We start from the raw sequence: 19,643 nt of genomic DNA on the forward strand, positions 1-19,643 counted from the left end.
TCTGCCGAGGGCTGTGCCGGTCACCTTTTGCTGCAGTGACGAACAACCCCAGAGTCCCAGTGGCATACCACAGCATCGTGTATGGCAGAGCCCAGCGGTGGGGCAGCTCCTGTACTGGACCTGCTGTTCTCATGGCAGAGAGCAGGAAGAGAGAGAGACGAGCCACACAGTCACCCAGAGCTTCTGCTGGGATGTGGCCCACTTCGTGTCCATCACACCTGAACAAAGATGGCCCAAGATAGCAGGATGGAGACATAGGGACAGTAACAGTCTGACGTGGGGAGTGGGGTCAGAAAGGTTTCTGTCCTGAGAAGACCACTGAACCACTCTACTCAGACAGCTCTGATAGTCTGGAATTATCTCCAAACCCAACTGCAAAGCTGCGTCCGCCTTCTTCCCTCCCACAGCAGGCCCACGATGCTGCGATCTGTCTGGAAGGCCCTTTGTCCTCTTACCATCTTGTCTTTCTCCGGGCAGGTGGGTGGCGGGCCCGTGGAGCCCCTGCTCAGCAACCTGTGAGAAGGGCATCCAGCACCGGGAAGTGACCTGCGTGTACCAGCTGCAGAACGGCACTCACGTTGCCACCCGGCCCCTCTACTGCCCCGTGCCCCGGCCGTCGCCAGTGCAGAGCTGCGAGGGCCAGGACTGCCTGTCCATCTGGGAGGCGTCGGAGTGGTCACAGGTGGGTGCCTGGGCTGCCCTCTGGGCTGAGACGACCGCCAGGGCCCCGGGGCCTTGTCTGCAAGGACCCCAAAATGGCCCCTTTCCCTCCGTGCTGTTTGTGACACATCCGCAGGAATATCCTCACCCAGACCCTGGAGCAGCTCAAAGCCGCGTTCTGGGTCACATATTCTCAAATTCCATCTGATGTTTCAACATGGCCCAAAAATCATGGATAGTGTATTTTTTATAATATATATCACAGTACTGTTTGTTTGCTGTGAGAATTCTCTTATAAATATAGATGGAGGGATGGATAGTTGGATGGATAGGAGATAGGTAGGTGGGTAGACAAATAGATACCTTTTCATCTCTTTTGCGCACTCTGGACCTGTAGGGTGGTTAGGTTGGGAAAGTGCTTTCAAAGACTTGCCTTCAGCTCCACGGCAGTCTTGGTGGAGCTGCCTTTGCAAGAGGCGGGTGGATGCTGGGAGAGACAGCTTTTGGTGTGTGAGTTGGAGTCACAAATCTCATGCCATGTAACATTTTGGAAAGAGGTCAATTAAGCTTTAAGTTTTAACTTTGAAGACTGATCCTGGAAATATTTTATCTTTGGTAATATCATCCATCAAGGCTTTGCAGTGAACTTACATTAATGATTTTGATTGTTTGGCTATAAAACAAACAAACCAAATAAAATAGCTGAATAAAGGGCAAGCTTCCCCGAGGTCTTCCATCAGACGTGTTCTAGGAAAGTCAGAAAAGCTAAATCCAAGACACTCTTCAGTGTGGAAAGTATTTTTAAAGTTTCTTTTTATTGCCAAACAGTTGGAATTATTTTGAATAAGAAAGTATTCAGCCCATTTTTAATGAAGGAAAAGTCTGCCCTTGGGCGACTGAATTTACTTTTTAGGCAGATCCTGACATGTACCTGTTTAAAGAGGAGAGGTTTTTGCCTACCCCTTAGGATATTTTAGGGAAAGGACAGAGTTTAATTTTTTTTTTAATTTTTTTCTCTTTACATGTACCTAGGTTAAGAAGTTTAACATTCAGTGGGCTTTTAGGGAGGGTAGTTGGAAAGCTAGGGGCAGGTGTGTAGTCTCCCTTGCCATGAGCTTAGGGCCTTGATCACCTGGTTCTTGATCCAAATAAGATTTATGTTTTAATCAGAAAAACCATAAATTTTCCACCTATAGGACTCTTACAGGGAAAAGAAAAAAATGCCTCTTACCAAATAAACAAGCCTGACATAATCAACGATCATTATAGTCTTGAAGAGGTCTATTTTGGAAAGTGTGAGACAGCTGGAGCAAGATTTAAAGAAATATCTCCATCTCTGTTTCTGTATCTGTGTGTTGCCTGATGCTAGTCCTGAAATAGTATCCACACCAATCAGTCTAATTCTGCCTCAGCCAAGGCTCACAATGCTTCTTTATAAACATTTGATGCAGAATCAAATCTTTCCTCCCTGAGATGCTCACAAAATTGGTATCCCTACAACTTTACCACATATGGAAGTCCCTCTTACACTTCTTCTTCTGGAAACAAATGGGTTTAAATTTCTCCTGGGTGAGTTTTTATTGCTGGGCTTGCTTGTATTCAGCTGGCAGTGTTGCCCACTGGCACCAGGAGTCCCCAGCTTCTTCCCCACTTCGTCAGAATAAGGAACAAATATTAAAAGGAAGCAAAAGGTAGCAACTGTCTCCTGTCTTTGACTTCTGGTTCGTACCCCTGGGTCAGAAACCAAGAGAGAAACTGGACATTGCCCTCCCAGGTCCCTTGCAGGGTGACCCCAGCCTGCAGCAGTGCTCTCCCTAAAGGCTTTCCCACCAACAGGCTGCTGGTCAAAAGGGGCCAGACCAGGATTTGGTCAAGAAGTGGGCTGGGTGTTGAGTGTTTGAAATCCCTATAAAACTCACACACAAGATCAAATGCAATTGCTCTTCCAACCCCTTGCCCCTCAGTGATACCATAATGACCTGTGAAATGTGTATTTTTTCTAAAACAAACCAGTTTAAATTCATCTCAAAAAAGTAAATAAAGAAAACAAGAATAGGACCTTCAGATGGAGAGCTAGGTTGAATTCATAGGAAAAATCAAACTAGATAACATTTTGAGATAAATGTTAATAACAAATAGAACATTTGTCCTTTATGTGCATTTTTCCAGTAGACATAGTGGAACTTGTGAAAAGTCAAGTTTGTTGTAGCTCAAGAAAAATTACTATGTACCCTCCCATATTTTCGTCAATCATGCAAGTGTGAGAACCGAAGTTAGAGCTGTTGGGGCTCCACTTGTGCTTCTGCGGCTGAGGGGAGCCCCACCCAGCTGTTGGGAGGGAGTCCCCTCTGGATCTCCCGGGTCTCTTCATGTCTGTGCATTGGACAGAACCCTGCCTTCAGCCCACCATCTCTGGAGGCTGCATTTTTGTCTCCATGGTGGGGACTGGGCTTCCCCACACGACGAACCAAAGGGTGGGCTCCCCATGTTCCCCAACCAGGTCACCTCTGCTTGCTGATCAAGTCAGTTATGTCTCCCAGGATCAAGGGTCCTCTCCTCCTCGTGCTTTGTTTTTTTCTTCCCCAAACTCGTTTATTTTTAACTGAAGGAAAATTGCTTCACAATATTGCATTGGCCTCTGGCGTCCGTCCACGTGAGTCAGCTGCGGGTATACATGTGTCCCTCCCTCTTTAACCTCCCCCCGACCTCCCACCCCTCCAGGTAGTTACAGAGCCAGGATTTGAGTTCCCTCGTACTTTGTTTTGAGATAGGTAAGAACTCACTCGTGTCAGCCAGGCATCAGCCGATCTCCAGCCCAGAGGGTAGGGCTGGGAACCTCCCAACTGGACTCCAGACCACCCCCAGGTCTGCCTCCTCTGTGCCTTGTCACCTCCCCAGCTCTGTCCATGTTTCCGTGGATCTTGCTGCCTAGGGGTGTGGGAAACTGAGGATTCACGCATCACTCCTCTGGGTCCCCTGCCCACACCATCTCTTCCTGTGTTTCCCAGGAAGTAAAATAGCACAGGGAACATTACCCTGTTACCATTCTTGGCGTTCACATGAAACCCAGGGGCTTGCCAGGCACCTTCTGTGAGAGTCACTGGGGGCTTTGCTCTCCATCTCCTCCCCGCCGCCAACCCTGAACTGGTGCCTTTGCTCCAGAGTGGCTCAGGCCAAGCACAGGACCTGGAGGCCAGCTGGGAGGAGCCGGGTGGGACCGTGTGCATAAGAGTCAAAAAGGCCAGGAGCTTTTCGAGAACAGAAAAATAGCATCTTCATCCTTGCATCCTCAGTGCTGGGGCTGGTACCTGGTAGGCACTTAACAGGTGTGGATAGACCTGACTGGATTGGACTGGATTCAGTCTCCGAGTGGTGTCTTGCAGTGTTCTGCCAGCTGTGGCAAAGGCACACAGAAACGGACTGTGACATGCACCAACTCCCAAGGAAAATGCGATGCGTCCACTAGGCCGAGAGCCGAGGAGCCCTGTGAGGACTACTCCGGCTGCTACGAGTGGAAAACTGGGAGCTGGTCCAAGGTGAGTATGGTGCCTGCGCGCCCATCCTGCCCAGGAAGCGGAGGCGCCTCAGGGGGCTCAGCCCTCTCACATCCTGCCCAGGAAGCGGAGGCGCCTCAGGGGGCTCAGCCCTCTCACCGTGGGCCCCAGTTCAACCAGATGGTCCCAGTCTCACCAGCTGAATTCACTTTCTCTCCCAACTCCATACCTGCTGGTGACCCCATATGGGGTCCACTTAGAAGGGCCCTGAGAACCCCCAAAACAGGAAAGAGTGCCAAGGGGACCCATGCATCCTGTAGTGGGTTTGGTCACCAGCCGTTGAGAGAACCTCCTCAGCGGTTGGGAGTCTGTCCCCAGGCAGACACAGAGGTTCTGTGGGCGGACAGAGCGTCATTGTCCCCAGGGCCCTTGGGCGAGGGCTGGACAACGCTTGATGGGAAAGCACAGGGCCCTGGGGTGAGGAAAGGAGGACATCTCCCAGAGCCTCAGGGCAGGGGGGTTCAACAGCATTCAAGTGAATGAAAGTTCCCTGTAGCTATTCCTTTATTCATTCGTCTGATATCCTTGACACATACCCAAGGTGGATACCATTGTCCCCCCTAGAACCTTCCAGGAGTGTTCTAGAATCTTCTTCCAAACACTGTTTCTCCTGTCTGATTTTCTGATGAAAATTTCCAGTGAGAACCTGGAGCGTGTTTGTTTCCTTTTGGTCTCAGTAACCGGAAGCTCCCCATTTGCTTCCATTGATATCTATGCTCTAAGGCCATATGCTGGTGGGAACAGTTTAGAATTGATTGCTAACAGTTAAAAAATGGGAAATTTCACCTGGCAATCTGGATTTGGGCCTTTCTACAGAAACCTGGCAACCTGGCCTCTATCTGCACATGGCCTTTGTGACCTGGGGCCCAGCAGGGGCTGTTGCGTCTCCCCAGGCTCCTGCAGGCCCTTTGGGCTTTAATTTACCTGTCTGGCCAGGCAGAATAGTGTTATCTGGATTCCATATGTCCAGGTGTGAATTAGAATAAAGCTATCATTATTTGAAGGGTCCTGGTGGTCACATCCTGAATGCAGCCTGTACCGCTAAAGGGCGACTCCTGTGGTCACGGGTGTCCCTGGGCAGGAGGAGAGGTGAGGAGGGATAAGCCGGGCCTTGGGGGTCTGGGGCCCCAGCCTTGGTTCCTCTGTGCAGTGACCCCTGCGCCCCCAGCCCTCTCCCGTGCTGATCCCTGCTTAACAGAAGGAGCGGAGGTGCAGAGAGGTTAAGCAACTCTGCCCTGGCTCTCTGACAGAGTCCAGGCTCCTGAGCCCCAGTTCAGAACTCCGTCCACCGGGTGGACACATGGTGGGGTCCTGAGTCCCCGTGGTGGGTGCTCTGTGGATGAGCCTTGCCAGAGCTTCTAATAACTCTGGATTTGAGGACCAGATGGGCATTTTGTTTTCCTGGGCGCCATAAGCCCCCTGGTCCCAGGAGCAGTGGAATGTCCGAGGATGGATGTGAGGAACACCAAGGAGCTCAGCGCAGCACTTGGCCCCTCCTTGGCCGAGGACATGGGCGCACATTCTGGCAAACTGCCCCCCACACAGCCCACTGTGCATGGCTTCCAGGGAAGTAGAGCCTTTCTCTGGCCTTCACCTTCCTAGCCAGGCCATGAAGCATAACGCCTCCTGGCCTTCCGGACTCTAAGATATTAGAAGGCTGCAGTGCCTGCTTTCTGCCACAGCCAGCTTGATCAGCTGGGCAGTGAGAACGAGAGAGACCAAAGGGATGTGCAGGGCCTCTGTCCAGGGCTGGTATCCAACGGCTTTGGATTGGTGTGCATCCAGCCTTTGGGGCAAGCCCTGGACTAGTGCCAGCCACCCCCTCCCCAGCAGGTCTGGCCAGAGCCAGGGCCCAGGGCAAGCTCGTTCTTCCCAGCCGAGAACTATAGGGACGCTGACTTGGAAGGTAGCATGTGTGTGTTTGTGTGTGCACGTGTGTGTGCACACACTGGAAACAAGGGTCGGTGGGGACGGCGACCGCATAGACCTGAACCGTGTGTGCATGTGTGTGTGTGTGTGTGTGTGTGTGTGTATGCGTGCGTGTGTGCACACACTGGAAACAAGGGTTGCTGGGGATGGCAACTGCATAGACCTGAACCGTGTGTGGGTGTGTGGGTGTGTGTGTGTGTGTACGCATGTGTGCACACACTGGAAACAGTGGTTGGAGGAGATGGCGACCGCATAGACCTGAACCGTGTGTGTGTGTGTGTGTGTGCGCACGTGTGCACACACTGGAAACAAGGGTTGGTGGGGATGGCGACCACATAGACCTGAACCGTGTGTTGTGTGTGTGTGCATGCACGCACGTGTGCACACATTGGAAACAAGGGTTGGTGAGGATGGCGACCGCATAGACCTGAACTGTGTGTGTGTGTGTGTGTGTGCACGTGTGCACACACTGGAAACAAGGGTTGGTGGGGATGGCGACCGCATAGAACTGAACCAGGAGACCCCCACCCCAACTGTTTGCTCACCCCTACCCCCTTCTGCAGCGCCCACCTCTGAGTGTGCTGGCACATGCCCTGCCCCCTTCCCAGCACAGGAGAAGAGATCCGCCTATTGCTTCCCTGTGTCTGCTCTGGAGACGTGGGACAGATACGAATCCCATGGGGCCCTCATTCTCACTCACTGGGTGACTGCACTGATGGAAGCAGATTCCAGGGGATGGTGGCCCCCTAACATTTTCACTTGTTCAGCCTGGATTTGCTTTCTGATTGATAGGTTATTTTGGAAGTGAAGTCGCTCAGTCATGTCCGACTCTTTGCAACCCCATGGTCTGTAGCCTACCAGGTTCCTCAACCCATGGGATATTTCTAGGCAAGAGTACTGGAGTGGGTTACCCTTTCCTTCTCCAGGGGATCGTCCCAACCCAGGGATTGAATCCGGGTCTCCTGCACTGCAGGCAGACACTTTACTGTCTGCGCCATCACACAATTGGAGTCTGATGCACTTTCAATCCAGTCATTGTGGGTAACCCTCCTCTAACCGGCATCCAGACCTCCCACATGCCAGACTTTGAAGGCAGCAAACAAGTTGCCCAGAAGGAAAGTGGAAAGAAGTCCGAGCCCTGTTAGACCCCTGGTGCAGTGTATCTGGATGCTTTGACATCTTCCTTCCAAGCAGACTCCCATCACTTGACCCAGAGGTGCTGCTGAGAAAGATGAGCCTGTCTCCAGGGAGGTGATGGACGGGCCAGCCCAAGGACAAGCTGCAGGTACCATCCTGCACTTCCTGAAGTGAGCAGGACCAAGCATCCATTCCTCTGGCTGGGTGAGGGGGCCTGAGAGCCACACCCAGAGCCTGGCTGAGGCAGGGCGGGCTTGGAGGGCATTCAGGGCCCCTTCCCCTCCCCCATCCTCAGCAAACGGCTGAACACTAACTAGAGACCTATCCAAAAACCTGCTTCACTTTCCCAGCCCTGCTGAGGGCATTATTATCGCTCTGCTCTGTTTGGAAACTGCCCTGCAGCTGCCTGCCTTCCTGGGATATAAGCTATTTCCAGATCTGTGGGAATCATTGTTTTCTCCCACTAAATGCTGAGCCTACGTATTCAACCTGCTGATAGAATGAGCGAGGGGTGGGGAGTCAGGGGTGAGGAAGAGAGTGCCCCTGAAACTGGGAAAGGAGGAAATCACATTTCTTTCTAGAGCAGCATGACTTTTCATCAAAAGTTGAGATGTTACAGTTTCAAGACCAGAGGCATTAATCACCACTGAAATAATTAGAAACAAATTATTCTGGAGGGATTATAATAGATGGTGTTTTAATGAAGACCACTGACTCTTTTAAGAGTATGTTCCCTTTTACCAAAAAGATCAAAGTGGCCATTGACTTCCTGGTGCTGGCGGAGGTGCCCTGGAAGGGGGCTGGCCTGACTTGAGGCCTTGGTGGAACCCCAAGCGTGCTGCTCACACCTGAGCCCCAGCATGTCCCAGAGGCTGTGGGAGACCAAATGAAGCTGTAAAAATGCACGTGCCCACAGTCGCAGAGCCCCGGGAAGAAGTCAGGGAGAGCGTCTCATTCAAACAGGGCCATGTCAGTGCCTTCCCAGAACAGCAGTCAGATACCTTCTGGGGTTGTGGGCAGAGGGATGGGAGCTTGAGTTCCATGGCCTTAGAAACAGACAGACCTGTGTCATGAGGGGGCTTGTTCCAGAGAGCTTTTCACCACTTCTGAAGCCTGCACTTCCTGTGCTGGGACCTGACGGCTCCCCGAACCCTGCAAAGCTGGCCTACGGGGCCAGTCTGGGCACCCACTTGCCTGCAGCCAAGTTCAGTGTGGTTCAACCAGCATTTCCTGAGCTCCTGTTGTGTGCCAGGCTGTGCTGGGCACTGAGGGGACAAGATGGACAGTGCCCAGGAGATCCAGGAGACAGAGAGCCAGCTACAGATGCTAGGCCTCACTGAGTCCCCTGGCAGGTATGAACTACAGCCCCTGCCGGGGGGCAGCCCTGAATGGAGTGCTAGTAGAGAGTGATGCTACTTCTGCTGGGCCCATTGACCGTGGTCCTGACATTCACCAGGTCTCTAGAATTTACAAAGCATTTGCACTCACATTCTCTCATTTGACCCTATCCCCATTTTACAGGTGAAGAAACTGAGGCTCAGAGTAGTGATGTGAGATTTTTTTCTGGAGGTCACATAACTAGAAAATGGCAGGGCTAAGAGTCCGGTCCTTGCCTTCTGGCTCTTAATCTGTCTTTCCTTTAAATGCATAATAATATCAGAGGCTTGGGTTTTTAATTTGAAATGGGAAGGAGATGAACTATTATATGCCTCAGCTCTAACCAGCATAATCATAAGCTTGTTGTAAAGTCACATATTTATCCACTCTCTCTCCAACTCACCAATCAAAACCTGCTGTCCCCAGGGCTTTGAATTAGTCATTTATACTGTAGTATCAATCTGTTGTCTCTACAGACGATCATGCATGTTGTCTCCCTTTATTTGTAAAATAAGCAGTTGAGTCCTAATTAAAAGAAACTTGAGCATCCAAGAGCAGGCATGAAAGGCACTGGAGATACCAGGGCTCTTTTCTGGGACGTGTGAAACTGTATAACAGAGACAGCCAGCACTCTGCAAGCGGGTGAAAGTGAAAGAGTTAGTTGCTCAGTTGTGTCTGACTCTTTGTGACCCCATGGATGATAGCCCACCAGGCTCCTCTGTCCTTGGGATTCTCCAGGCGAGAGTACTGGAGCAGGTTGCCATGTCCTCCTCCAGGGGAGCTTCTCTACCCAGGGATCGAACTTGAGTCCCTTAACATCTCCTGCATTGCCAGGTGGGTTCTTTACCACTAGCACCATCTGGGAAACCCACAGAAGGTAACTGCTTAGTCATGTCAGACTCTTGGCGACCCCAGGACTGTAGATCATAAAGTTCCTCTGTCCATGGAATTCTCCAGGCAAGGCTACTGGAGAGGGTAGCCATTCCCTTCTCCAGGGGATCTTCCTGACCTAGGGATCAAACCCAGGTCGCCTGCATTGTAGGCGGATTCTTTACCATCTGAGCCACCAGGGAAACCCTGAAGACAGGGATCAGGAAATCCTCCATCCCATGCTGCTCTCGGGAGTGTAGGCAGCAGTGAAAGGAAAGTCATCAGACTTCAGTGCTTTTCTGAGTAGGGCAGGAGGGAGTGGGGTAGATTCTCCCTTGGCCTAGAGCATTTTGTCAGGGGGAGCAGAGCTGGCCACTGGGTCATGATGTTAAAGAAAAGTCCATGGCCCACACCTGCTCAGATGAGAGAGAAGAACTTGGTGTAGGGCAGCAGGGTCCCTGGAATTGCCAGGTGAGGCGCCTGCATGGGAGTGAACTGAACGCAGTTGACCCTTGTTCGACGCTGGTTTGAACTACAGGGTCCACTTATACCCAGATATTTTCCAACAGTAAATACTGCAGTGTGTGTGGTCCAGGGGGCATCCTCGGACGCAGAGGGACTGAGGACTTGGAGGAATAACCCATGTTGTTCAAGGGCCAGCTGTAGTCTGAAGGCCTCTGCCTTTGCCCCCTCCTTCCCCCTGCTGTGCTTCGTTCACCTTTGTGCTTCCTCAGATCAGCCTCCTTTGTGTGGAATCAGAGGTCAGAGAGTGGGGGTACCTGCCTCACATGCCAGCCTAGGTTTTAACCATAGACCTGGCCACTGAATCAGAGAAGCTGCCATCCCTAAAAAACACTTCAGTTTTGACACACGCTGTCAGCGACCTCAGAGCAGGGCACCTCTGCAGGGTAACACAGGGGCACGTCCCTGCTCTCCCGATGCCATAACCTTGAAGCAGAGTCATTCTTTGTCAGATGGCGTTAGGGGTGCCCACCTCCTACAGCATCCATATAAGGCCCCTAAGACGCTGGCTGGCTTCGGCATTTTTATCATCATCATCTTCACCATCATTATCCAGGACACCCAGGGCTCTCATCTCTGGCCCGAATCATGTGTCTTGTAAACTATTTATGCCTTAGGAAATGAGTTCTTTGAATGTGGTTTGAACCCTGTGAAATAGCGCGTGCTCTGACCTGGAGCTCCGCGTGAGGACAGCATGGCTCGGGGCAGGAGACAGCTGTGCAGCATTTGCTGGACACCTAGGCCATCCTCTGTAGTAGGGGTGGATGGCCTTTCTAACAGTCGCTGAGGAGCTGGGAGAGCTGTGTCACCACACTGGTGGCAGCTTCTGCCCAGGGGCAGACAGTGAACCAGCCCCTGTGGCCCACTCTGTGCTCATGGCGCCTGTCCGGAGCAAGAAGCAAGAGCTCTTGGGAGAACCCGTCCTTGCAGGTCACGGGGGTGACCTCGGCCTTCTGGGTACCATAGCATCCCAAACAGAACCTGTAGGTCAGCAGGCTGTGAATTCAGAGACGGGGTGAACCCAAAGCTAAGGCTGAGGTTAGGATTCAAGGATTCGAGGATTTCAAAAACAGTTTGAAACAAAGTATGAGTTGAAAGGGGAACATGTGTGTGTGTGTGTGTGTGAAAGCATTTCTAGTTTCAAGGCAGGAGCAAAGATGGTGGGGATTTTCATCATTGTTTAAACGTGCTGTTTCAGGTTTCAGCAGCTTCTGAGGTTTTTATGGTTCATGCCAAGTCTGGGGGGAAATCTGTCAAAACGTCTTTTGACATTTTACTCTCCCAGGGCCTTTTAGACTCAAGCAGAAAATGGAGTTCCTGCAAGGGGATTCCTTCCGCAGCTCCCTCACTGTCCTGCCCTTCAGAGGATGGCTCGGTGAGAGCGTGGTGCGGGCACATCATGATGTGAGGGTTCATCCTTGCACTGTTGCACACTCACCCCATCTCCTGCCCACCCCAGAGCCTGTGTCAGGAGCCCCTGCCCGTCCCCTGCTCTGTAGGATCCAGTGCTTGTGTATGTAATAAACATGCCCGTCACGTTTTCCTCTTCCCCGGATTCTTACAACTTCCTTTAGCTGATTCTCACAACATCGCTTCCTGATCTGGTGTCATGTATGGGCTTGATGTCACAGCTGGGAGGCGTGGAGAGGAGCTCACCCTGGTGGAGGTGTCCTGGAGCTGGGCCCCTGGTGGTAAGAGGCCTGGTCCCGCCCTGCAGGGAGGAGTGTCCGGGAGGCGTGCAGGCCTCCGCGCAGCAGCTGGGTGGGGGCCTGGGGCTGCATCGCAGGAGGATGTGGATGCTCTGAGCCTCACGCTCCGCCTCCCTGCAGGCAGTGCTGCACCCTGCGTACACGGTGATTCTGCACCTGCTGTGTTCTGAGCACCTCCCCGCTCCTAGTGGCCATTAGCATGAAGATTAAGGAGGACTCTTGAGAACGAGTATGAGCCTCGCGCCCAGCACCAGCAGGCGGGTGGGCAGAGTGGGCCCTGCCGCTCTTCTGCTGCCAACCCCACCAGCATCATCATCGTCGCCACCCACAGGATGGGTGGCAGGTCCCCCGGCCTTGTGTGTGGTGGGCCGCTGCAGGCACTGCTGGAGACGGGGCCTGGGGGTCTGCACTCACTCAGGAAGGAGCTTTCCTGGCGGATTTATTACTGTTCCTCTTCTGTCTTGGTTTCCTGAGGCTTGGGGAGCCACATTAAATGTTAATGTCAAGAGTGGCTTGAAAAACCTACCCAACAGTGACAGAGAGCTTCACACAAGACCAGATCTGTTTTTTTATAGACCTGTTTGCTTAGTTTTTAAAAGCCTAAAAAATGGCTTCACAGTGATGCCTGGGGCTAATTCGATGCTATCAGGAGACACTGCCGTCTCCTTGCTGTTTACCTAAAACAGGGGCTGGGCAGAGGCCGACAGAGGTGAGAGTCATCGTCTGTGCCTGTGTTACCCTTAATGCCACGAGCTCAGGTTACAGGGGGATGCAGCCCTGCAGCCTCTCTGGAATCACGTGTGTCTTCGGGGCCAAGTCACCCTCTAACTGCTCCTGCACGCCGTGTGGTCACGCTGCCCGATCATTGCCGAGAGCCAGGCAAAGGTGGATGTCTGCACCTGCTACGCGGGCCAGTGACTCAGGGCACCTTCCCGGGTTCAGGGGACCCCCGGCCAGCTCTCTCTGCTTTTAGACCTGTGTGCTTGCTGTTGTTAACAATAGTAGCAGCCTTTGTCCATCCCAGACTCCCTGCCAGGCACCTGTTCTAAGCTGTCTTTAACCTTAGAAATCATCCTACAAGAAAGATTTTATTATCCTCAAGCTACAAATAAAGAAGCCAGGGCTCATACAGGTGAAGTAACTTGTCCGAGGTCACACTGCTAGTAAGGGGGGATGCAGCTTGCTGACAGGCCTGTCCTGCCCACACTGACCATCCCTGCTGAAACTCCAGCCAAGGAGTGGGTAGGTATATGTGGATTTTAGGCCAGGGCCATTTGAGGCCCTCCCTTGGCCCAGATGAAAATGCAGCAGGCTTGGAAGGTGGCAGCTGCACCAAAGGGTCCTTGGTGGAATTCTCCACTTTTGTGTTTAATTACGTAGGTGATTCCATCTCGCTTGGAAAGACAGAAGAAAAAACTAGCCCCACAAACCAGGTGACGACATGGTAAACTTTTTCAATGGTTTGTCTTCCAAACTTTTATATGGGTACATACACTCCCATAGGTACTGAACAAAAATGGGATGGTTTCTGTATGGGCTACTCTGTAACCCATCTGTCTCCTCACCTGATGCTCGAAACAGCCTCTCCAGGGCTGGCTCAGCCCCCGTTCCCAGGAGGCTATGCAGACACCTGACGTTCTCAAAGGTTCTTCTGAGTGAGCACATGCCGTTCACAGCCCAGAGCTGTGTGAACGGAAGCCCTCAGGACTGCAGCTAAAATCTTGCATAACCCAAAGTGAAAGTCACTCAGTCGTATCCGATTCTTTGCAACCCCATGGACTGTACAGTCCGTGGAATTTTCCAGGCCAGAATGCTTGAGTGGGTAGCCTTTCCCTTCTCCAGGGGATCTTCCCAACCCAGGGATTGAACCCAAGTCTCCCGCATTGCAGGAGGATTCTTTACCAGCTGAGCCACAAGGGAAGCCCAAGAATACTGGAGTGGGTAGATCCCTTCTCCAGCGGATCTTTCTGACCCAGGAATTGAACCAGGGTCTCCTGCATCGCAGGCAGATTCTTTACCAGCTGAGCTATCAGGGAAGCCCAAGTCCTCGAGTCAGATCCCTACGAGGGGCAGCGTCTGCAGGATCTCAGCAGGCCCCACAGCAGCTGAGCATCAGGCCCGGCCCTGCCTCTTGGAGGTGCTGAAAGCCATGAGGACAGATGCTACAGCCTCTGCAGAACTTTGGAGACACCCACTGAGATCTCATAGGGCAGTGCTTTTTACAGACTGGGAAAAACATCAGTGACTGAGCTAGGAAAAATAACGAAGAAATGGTGGATCTGGGCAATCACCTGTTTTTCTGATTCCTGGCCCTCCATAGAAGCTCCATCCAGTACAACCTCTAACTCATACAGGAAGATGATATTCAGTCCGTGGGATGGGGCAGCTGGGGTCCTGTCTCTCCTTTCCCATTCACTACCTGTAACCTTGGGCAAGACTCTGGCAGCCGTATATCTCAGTGGATGGTTGTAAAATGTTCCACACTGTTGTGGAATCCTACAGCTGAGCCCACAGACAGAACAAGCTGCATACAGGAGGGAGGCGTCCGGAGTACTTTGCCCCAGCCCAGGCCCAGAGCATGTTAATAAACAAGACTAAGAACTCTCAGAGGGGAGATTAGTCTTCCAGGTTGCCCCAGGCTCTTGAATTTTACAACGGTCATCTGTCCTTTCACACCAGAGGCTTTGTGAGTTCTGGGTGTGATTTTAGTAGGTCCATAGGATTGAGCCCTTGCCCTGATTGCACATAAATAATAATGACAGCTGCAAGAGGCATTGGGCAGGAAGTGCCCTGCTGGCAGCATCTGCATACCTCGCAGTCAGGGGGCCCATGAAAGTGAGACCAGAGTCCCAGGTCCTTCTCTGTTAGCCTGTGTAGTTTCCTGAGGACCCAGAAACCCCACCACGGCCTACCCACCTCCTTCTCCAGGGAGCACCAGGACAGCCCGCTTTTCCTCCTGCTGTGTTTCCCATGGCAGGTGGCACCCGTGAGCCAAGTCAAGACACCACAAGGCCCAGTGGTCCATCCAGTAGCACACATGGCCCCCTCTTCCCCAATTACCCAGTAGTCACCGGAATGAGGCTTCACACACATGCTTTCCCAGGGAGCAGGGCTTTAAAAAAATTTATGAGCAATTTAAATATAAGTCTTTAATGGTGTAGGTGGGCTAGTCAAATGCCTACTTAAAATATGTAACTTAGTCACGTAATTATATGTTCATATTTAAAGTTTATATGTTTTAATTTAGAAATACTGCTATTTTCTGTCTTTATTGTATTACGAAGTGGAACCTGATAAAATTGCTATTTCCTGCGGAGTTGAAAACAGTTGAATATAAGCAATTTTGTAAAGTGCATCCGAGCATTTGCAGCATCTGTCTTCTTCACCACTCACTCTGCCTTCTGATCCCTTGTTCAGTTTTCCAATGTGCAGGGCACTGCCATGCCCAGCCACTGAGATGCCGCCTTTTTTTGGATGTGCTCTTTTCATTGGGTATTCCCTCACAAGGTTGGCATGGCCTTGCTCTGCAGTGGGTAACCTTGCTCCATGTTGGCAGGACTCAGAACAGGCAAGGCTTTGCTCTCATTCGTAGGACTTCACACTGTGTTAGGACCCTGAACCTGGCTTCCCTGGTGGCTCAGACAGTAAAGAATCTGCCTGCAATGCAGGAGACCTAGGTTCAATCCCTGGGTTGGGAAGATCCCTTGGAGTAGGAAATGGCAACCCACTCCAGGATTCGTGCCTGGAGAATCCCATGCACAGAGGAGCCTGTGGGCTACATACAGTCCATGGTGTCTCAAAGAGTCAGGCACGACTGAGCAACTAGCACGCAGGACCCTGGGCCATTTCCTTCACTCACCCTGTCGGGTTGGACTTCCAGTCTCTGCAGATAGCCACTTCCCAGATTACTTTTCAAGTGATTTTTAAACATTTTTACACCACCCTCCCTCATAACTTAACAGATTATAATGTCCTACTTCCAGGAGGAAAAAGCTAAATTTCTTTGCCTTTCTTTTTATTTTAACTCCCAGCTGTTCTTGCTACAAATAATTGAGGGCACCCCTTACCCCTGTCTTGAACTGTGGGAGGTTTTGTTGTTACTTAGGCAATTTATTCTTTTCCAAGAATAATTTTGAATGAAAGGCTTCACTTCTAGTATTTGAACACACCTCTTACCTCTCTGGGCTTCCCAGATAGCACTGATGATAAAGAACCTGCCTGCCAATGCAGGAAATATGAGACATGGGTTTGATCCCTGGATTGGGAAGATCCCCTGAAGGAGGGATACAGTCTATAGGGTCCCAAAGAGTTGGATACGACTGAAGTGACTTAGCATGCAGCACATCACCTCTATATAAACTTAATATTTGGGACTTCAGGTGGACATCTGTTCTTGCTTAATTATACATCTGTGCTAAGTCACTTCAGTTGTATCTGACTCTTTGTGACCCCACAGACTGTAGCCGGCCAGGCTCCTCTCCATAGGATTCTCCAGGCAAGAATACTGGAGTGGGTTGCCATTCCCTTCTCCAAAGGATCTTCCTGACCCAGGGATCAAACCCATGCCTCTTAAACATCTCCCGCTTTGGCAAGCAGGTTCTTTACCACTGGTGCCACCTAGGAAGCTTAATTACACATCAGTTCAGTTCAGTTCAGTCACTCAGTCGTGTCCGACTCTTTGCGACCCCATGAATCGCAGCACGCCAGGCCTCCCTGTCCATCACCAACTCCTGGAGTTCATTCAGATTCACGTCCATCGAGTCAGTGATGCCATCCAGCCATCTCATCCTCTGTCGTCCCCTTCTCCTCCTGCCCCCAATCCCTCCCAGCATCAGAGTCCTTTCCAATTACACATATTTGTATACAAATACTTGACTACTTCTTCGTAAGAAAACAGAGCTCTGCACACTATACGCAGGACCCAGGGAAGAAATCCAGATGAGTCAGAGGTTCTCAGCTCTGGCTGCTTGTTGGAGTCACCTGGAGAGCTTTGAAAAACACTGATGCCCGGTGCTTCCTCCAGGGATACTGACTGATGGGTCTGGGCATCGAGATCTTTCCAAGTTCTCCAGGTGACCCCACGCAGCAGATCCCCAGCCTGCAGCCTCTCCCTCGGGGATGCCCTCCAGGCAGAAGTCACATGGCTGTGGCACCTGTTCTGTGTATCTAGTCTGTGGGAACCTGCTCATGTGACCTCATGCCTCCACAGAGCACCCCTCAGACTTCCCTGTGCTCCTGTACCAACTCCTGAGCTCTGGGGCGGAACCCAGGAATGTGTGTTTATCATGCGCGAGGGATGCATCTCCAAGCTGCGAGCTTCCCCTAATGGCCTTACCAAGAAGATGGGCATGGAGCAAGGCGCACAGCCTTGCCTCTCAGGGAGAGCCCATTCTGGTTTGAACGTGCCAGGACCCTCAGCGGAGGAGGGGGGGGAAGGGGGCATTGTGGTTTTCCTACGTCGGTTATGGTTTGGAAAGACTGTTCCCCATCAGAGCACTGTGCCCTCTGAGCCTTTCATCTTTCTAAAGTGGAAAAAAAAATTGTGATCTTGCTTGTTAGACTAGAAAGCAGAAGAATTCACCTGGGGCACAAAATCCCCTTTGGGAGCACAGACGATGGCCGCTTCTCACGGATGAAGGGCTCCGCACCGAGCCTGTGCAGGAGGGCTCCTCCCAGGCCCTGGAGAAGGCGCCTCCTCCAGCACAGGCCAGGGTTGACCAAGGGGAGAAATGGGGAGACACATGATGCAGATAGCGCCTGGCATCCTCACTACGTGTGGCATTCAGAGAGGCCTTGCTCCCCTCTCACCTCTAGGTGCCCGTGTCCGCCCTGGCTGGGCTGCTGCACCTGTGGTCTTTGCTTTATTCAAGTTCTGCAGAGTGCCCTCAGAGCCCTGTAAGCCACAGGTTGTGTGCATGTTAGTGGAGCCCAGATGAAGAGAGTGTGTGTGTGGACCAGGCTCTCTGGCCGGGAGCTGAACAACTTAATGGAGAGATGGTTCTAGGGGCTCCCAGGAAAGCAAGTGAGGGCAAGGAGCTGGCAAGCAGGATTGGGGGAGGGAATCCTGATGCTGGATACCCAGCAGGTTCCCTGTAAAACACTTTAAGGGGCACAAGGGGGAACTAGAGGAAGGGCAGGAGACAGAACACACAGTCTTATAAGGCCTGTCTATGGGAGGGCGGGATGGTCTGCCAAACTCCACTGGTTTGATTTTAGCCATCTGCAAATGCTGGAAATGCCAAGAACTAGGGATTGAGTGTCTAAATTGAAACTGTTAGCCCCTGTATTAGTCCACGAATCCATCATGCAAGAAAGGTTGCACATCTTCATTTCCTGTATCTCTATTTAATTCTGAGCCCCACCCTTCCAGCCTTGTGGAAACTCAACCCCATGGTTATTGGGTTCCTCCCTACATCCAGGGCTGGGCAAATGCCTGGGAGCCTTGTGTGGCACAAGGTGCCAGGGACATCCCTGCGATCATCAGGTTCAGTCCCTTCCTGGGTGCCAGCACGCCACCCTGCTCACTATCCTGGGTGCCAGCACGCCACCCTGCTCACTATCTGGAGAATTTTAAAGCCCAGCTGGTTCTCTGGAACAGGAGTGAGATGGTGGGAGGTGAAGTGCAATGAGCATAAATTAATATTTCAGCAATGTGTCTTAGTCAGCTCAGGCTGCTGTAATGAAATACCGCAGTCTGGGTGACTTGCATAACAAGACATTTATTTCTCGTAGTCCTGGAGGCTGGGTCCGAGGTCAAGGTACTTAGCATATTTGGCTCTTAGTGAGAGGCCACTTCCTGGCTTGCAAACAGGCGCCTTCTCATGTGTCCTCACTCGGTGGAAGGAAAGAACCCTGATCTCTCTCCCTCTTCTTATAAGGACACTAATCTTATCATGGGGGCCCCACCCTCATGACCTCATTTAAACCCGGTTACCTCCCAAAGGACGTACTTTCAAATACCATCCCACTGAGGGTTAGGGCTTCCTGGGCTGCCCGCACAGTAAAGAATCTGCCTGCAATAGGGGAGACCTGGGTTCAGTCCCTGGGTTGGGAAGATCCCCTAGAGAAGGAAATGACAACCCACTCCAGTTTTCTTGCCTGGAGAATCCCATGGATGGAGGAGCCTGGTGGGCTACAGTCCATGGGGTCACAAAGAATCGGACACAGCTGAGCAACTAACACACACAAGGGCATTAGGGCTTCAACGTGTAGATATTTGGAGGTGGAGGGGACCCAGACATGCAGTCTGTAACATCTTGAAACAGTCTTCCATCAGGCTACTGGTATGCAGCCAAGCCCTCTTATACAGCGATTATTTTAAGCACTTAGGAATGACATGCAGGGGCCAGACCCAGGAGTGGCATCGTCAAAGCCCCTCAGCCCGAGCTCAGCTCCTAGCTCAGCTGTCCCCAGCCCACCTCTCCCTGTCTCTGGCAGTGCTCGTCGACCTGCGGGAAGGGCCTGCAGTCCCGGGTGGTGCAGTGCATGCACAAGGTCACCGGGCGCCATGGCAATGAGTGCCCTGCCCTCTCCAAGCCAGCCGCCTACAAACAGTGCCACCAGGAAGTCTGCAATGACAAGATCAATGTGAACACCATCACCTCCCCTCGGCTCGGTGAGTGCTTCTGCTGAGCCCCCACTCCTGGGGCTGCTGCACCCCCTGGCCAGCGAGTCCCCACTGGTGGTGGGAATTCTGTAAGCCAGAAAGCATGCTCCATGGGCTTTATTTGAGCTCTGGAGAGGCCAACGTGTGTCAGTTCTGGAGAGGATCTGAGGTTTCAGAGATGGAATTTCATTCCTTGTCATGAAAAAGATGCCTCAAACCCTTGAGCCCCTCTCCCAACAAAGGGCAACATGAGAGAATGCTCCTCAAATGTTTTGGGAT

At 51.8% G+C, this 19,643-nt stretch overlaps 1 protein-coding gene across 1 annotated transcript in view; it reads left to right on the top strand.

Moving 5' to 3' along the window:
• Positions 1-19,643, top strand: part of ADAMTS17 (ADAM metallopeptidase with thrombospondin type 1 motif, 17) — a 409,319-nt gene that overhangs the window by 386,629 nt on the left and 3,047 nt on the right. Inside the window, exons 19-21 of the mRNA XM_010845854.1 lie at positions 478-682; positions 4,044-4,196; positions 19,196-19,373. Coding sequence (XP_010844156.1) covers positions 478-682; positions 4,044-4,196; positions 19,196-19,373 — 536 coding nt within the window. The remainder of the gene's footprint in view (positions 1-477; positions 683-4,043; positions 4,197-19,195; positions 19,374-19,643) is intronic.

Source organism: Bison bison, unplaced genomic scaffold, assembly GCF_000754665.1.
Source record: "Bison bison bison isolate TAMUID 2011002044 unplaced genomic scaffold, Bison_UMD1.0 scf7180017864224, whole genome shotgun sequence".
NCBI lineage: Eukaryota > Metazoa > Chordata > Mammalia > Artiodactyla > Bovidae > Bison > Bison bison.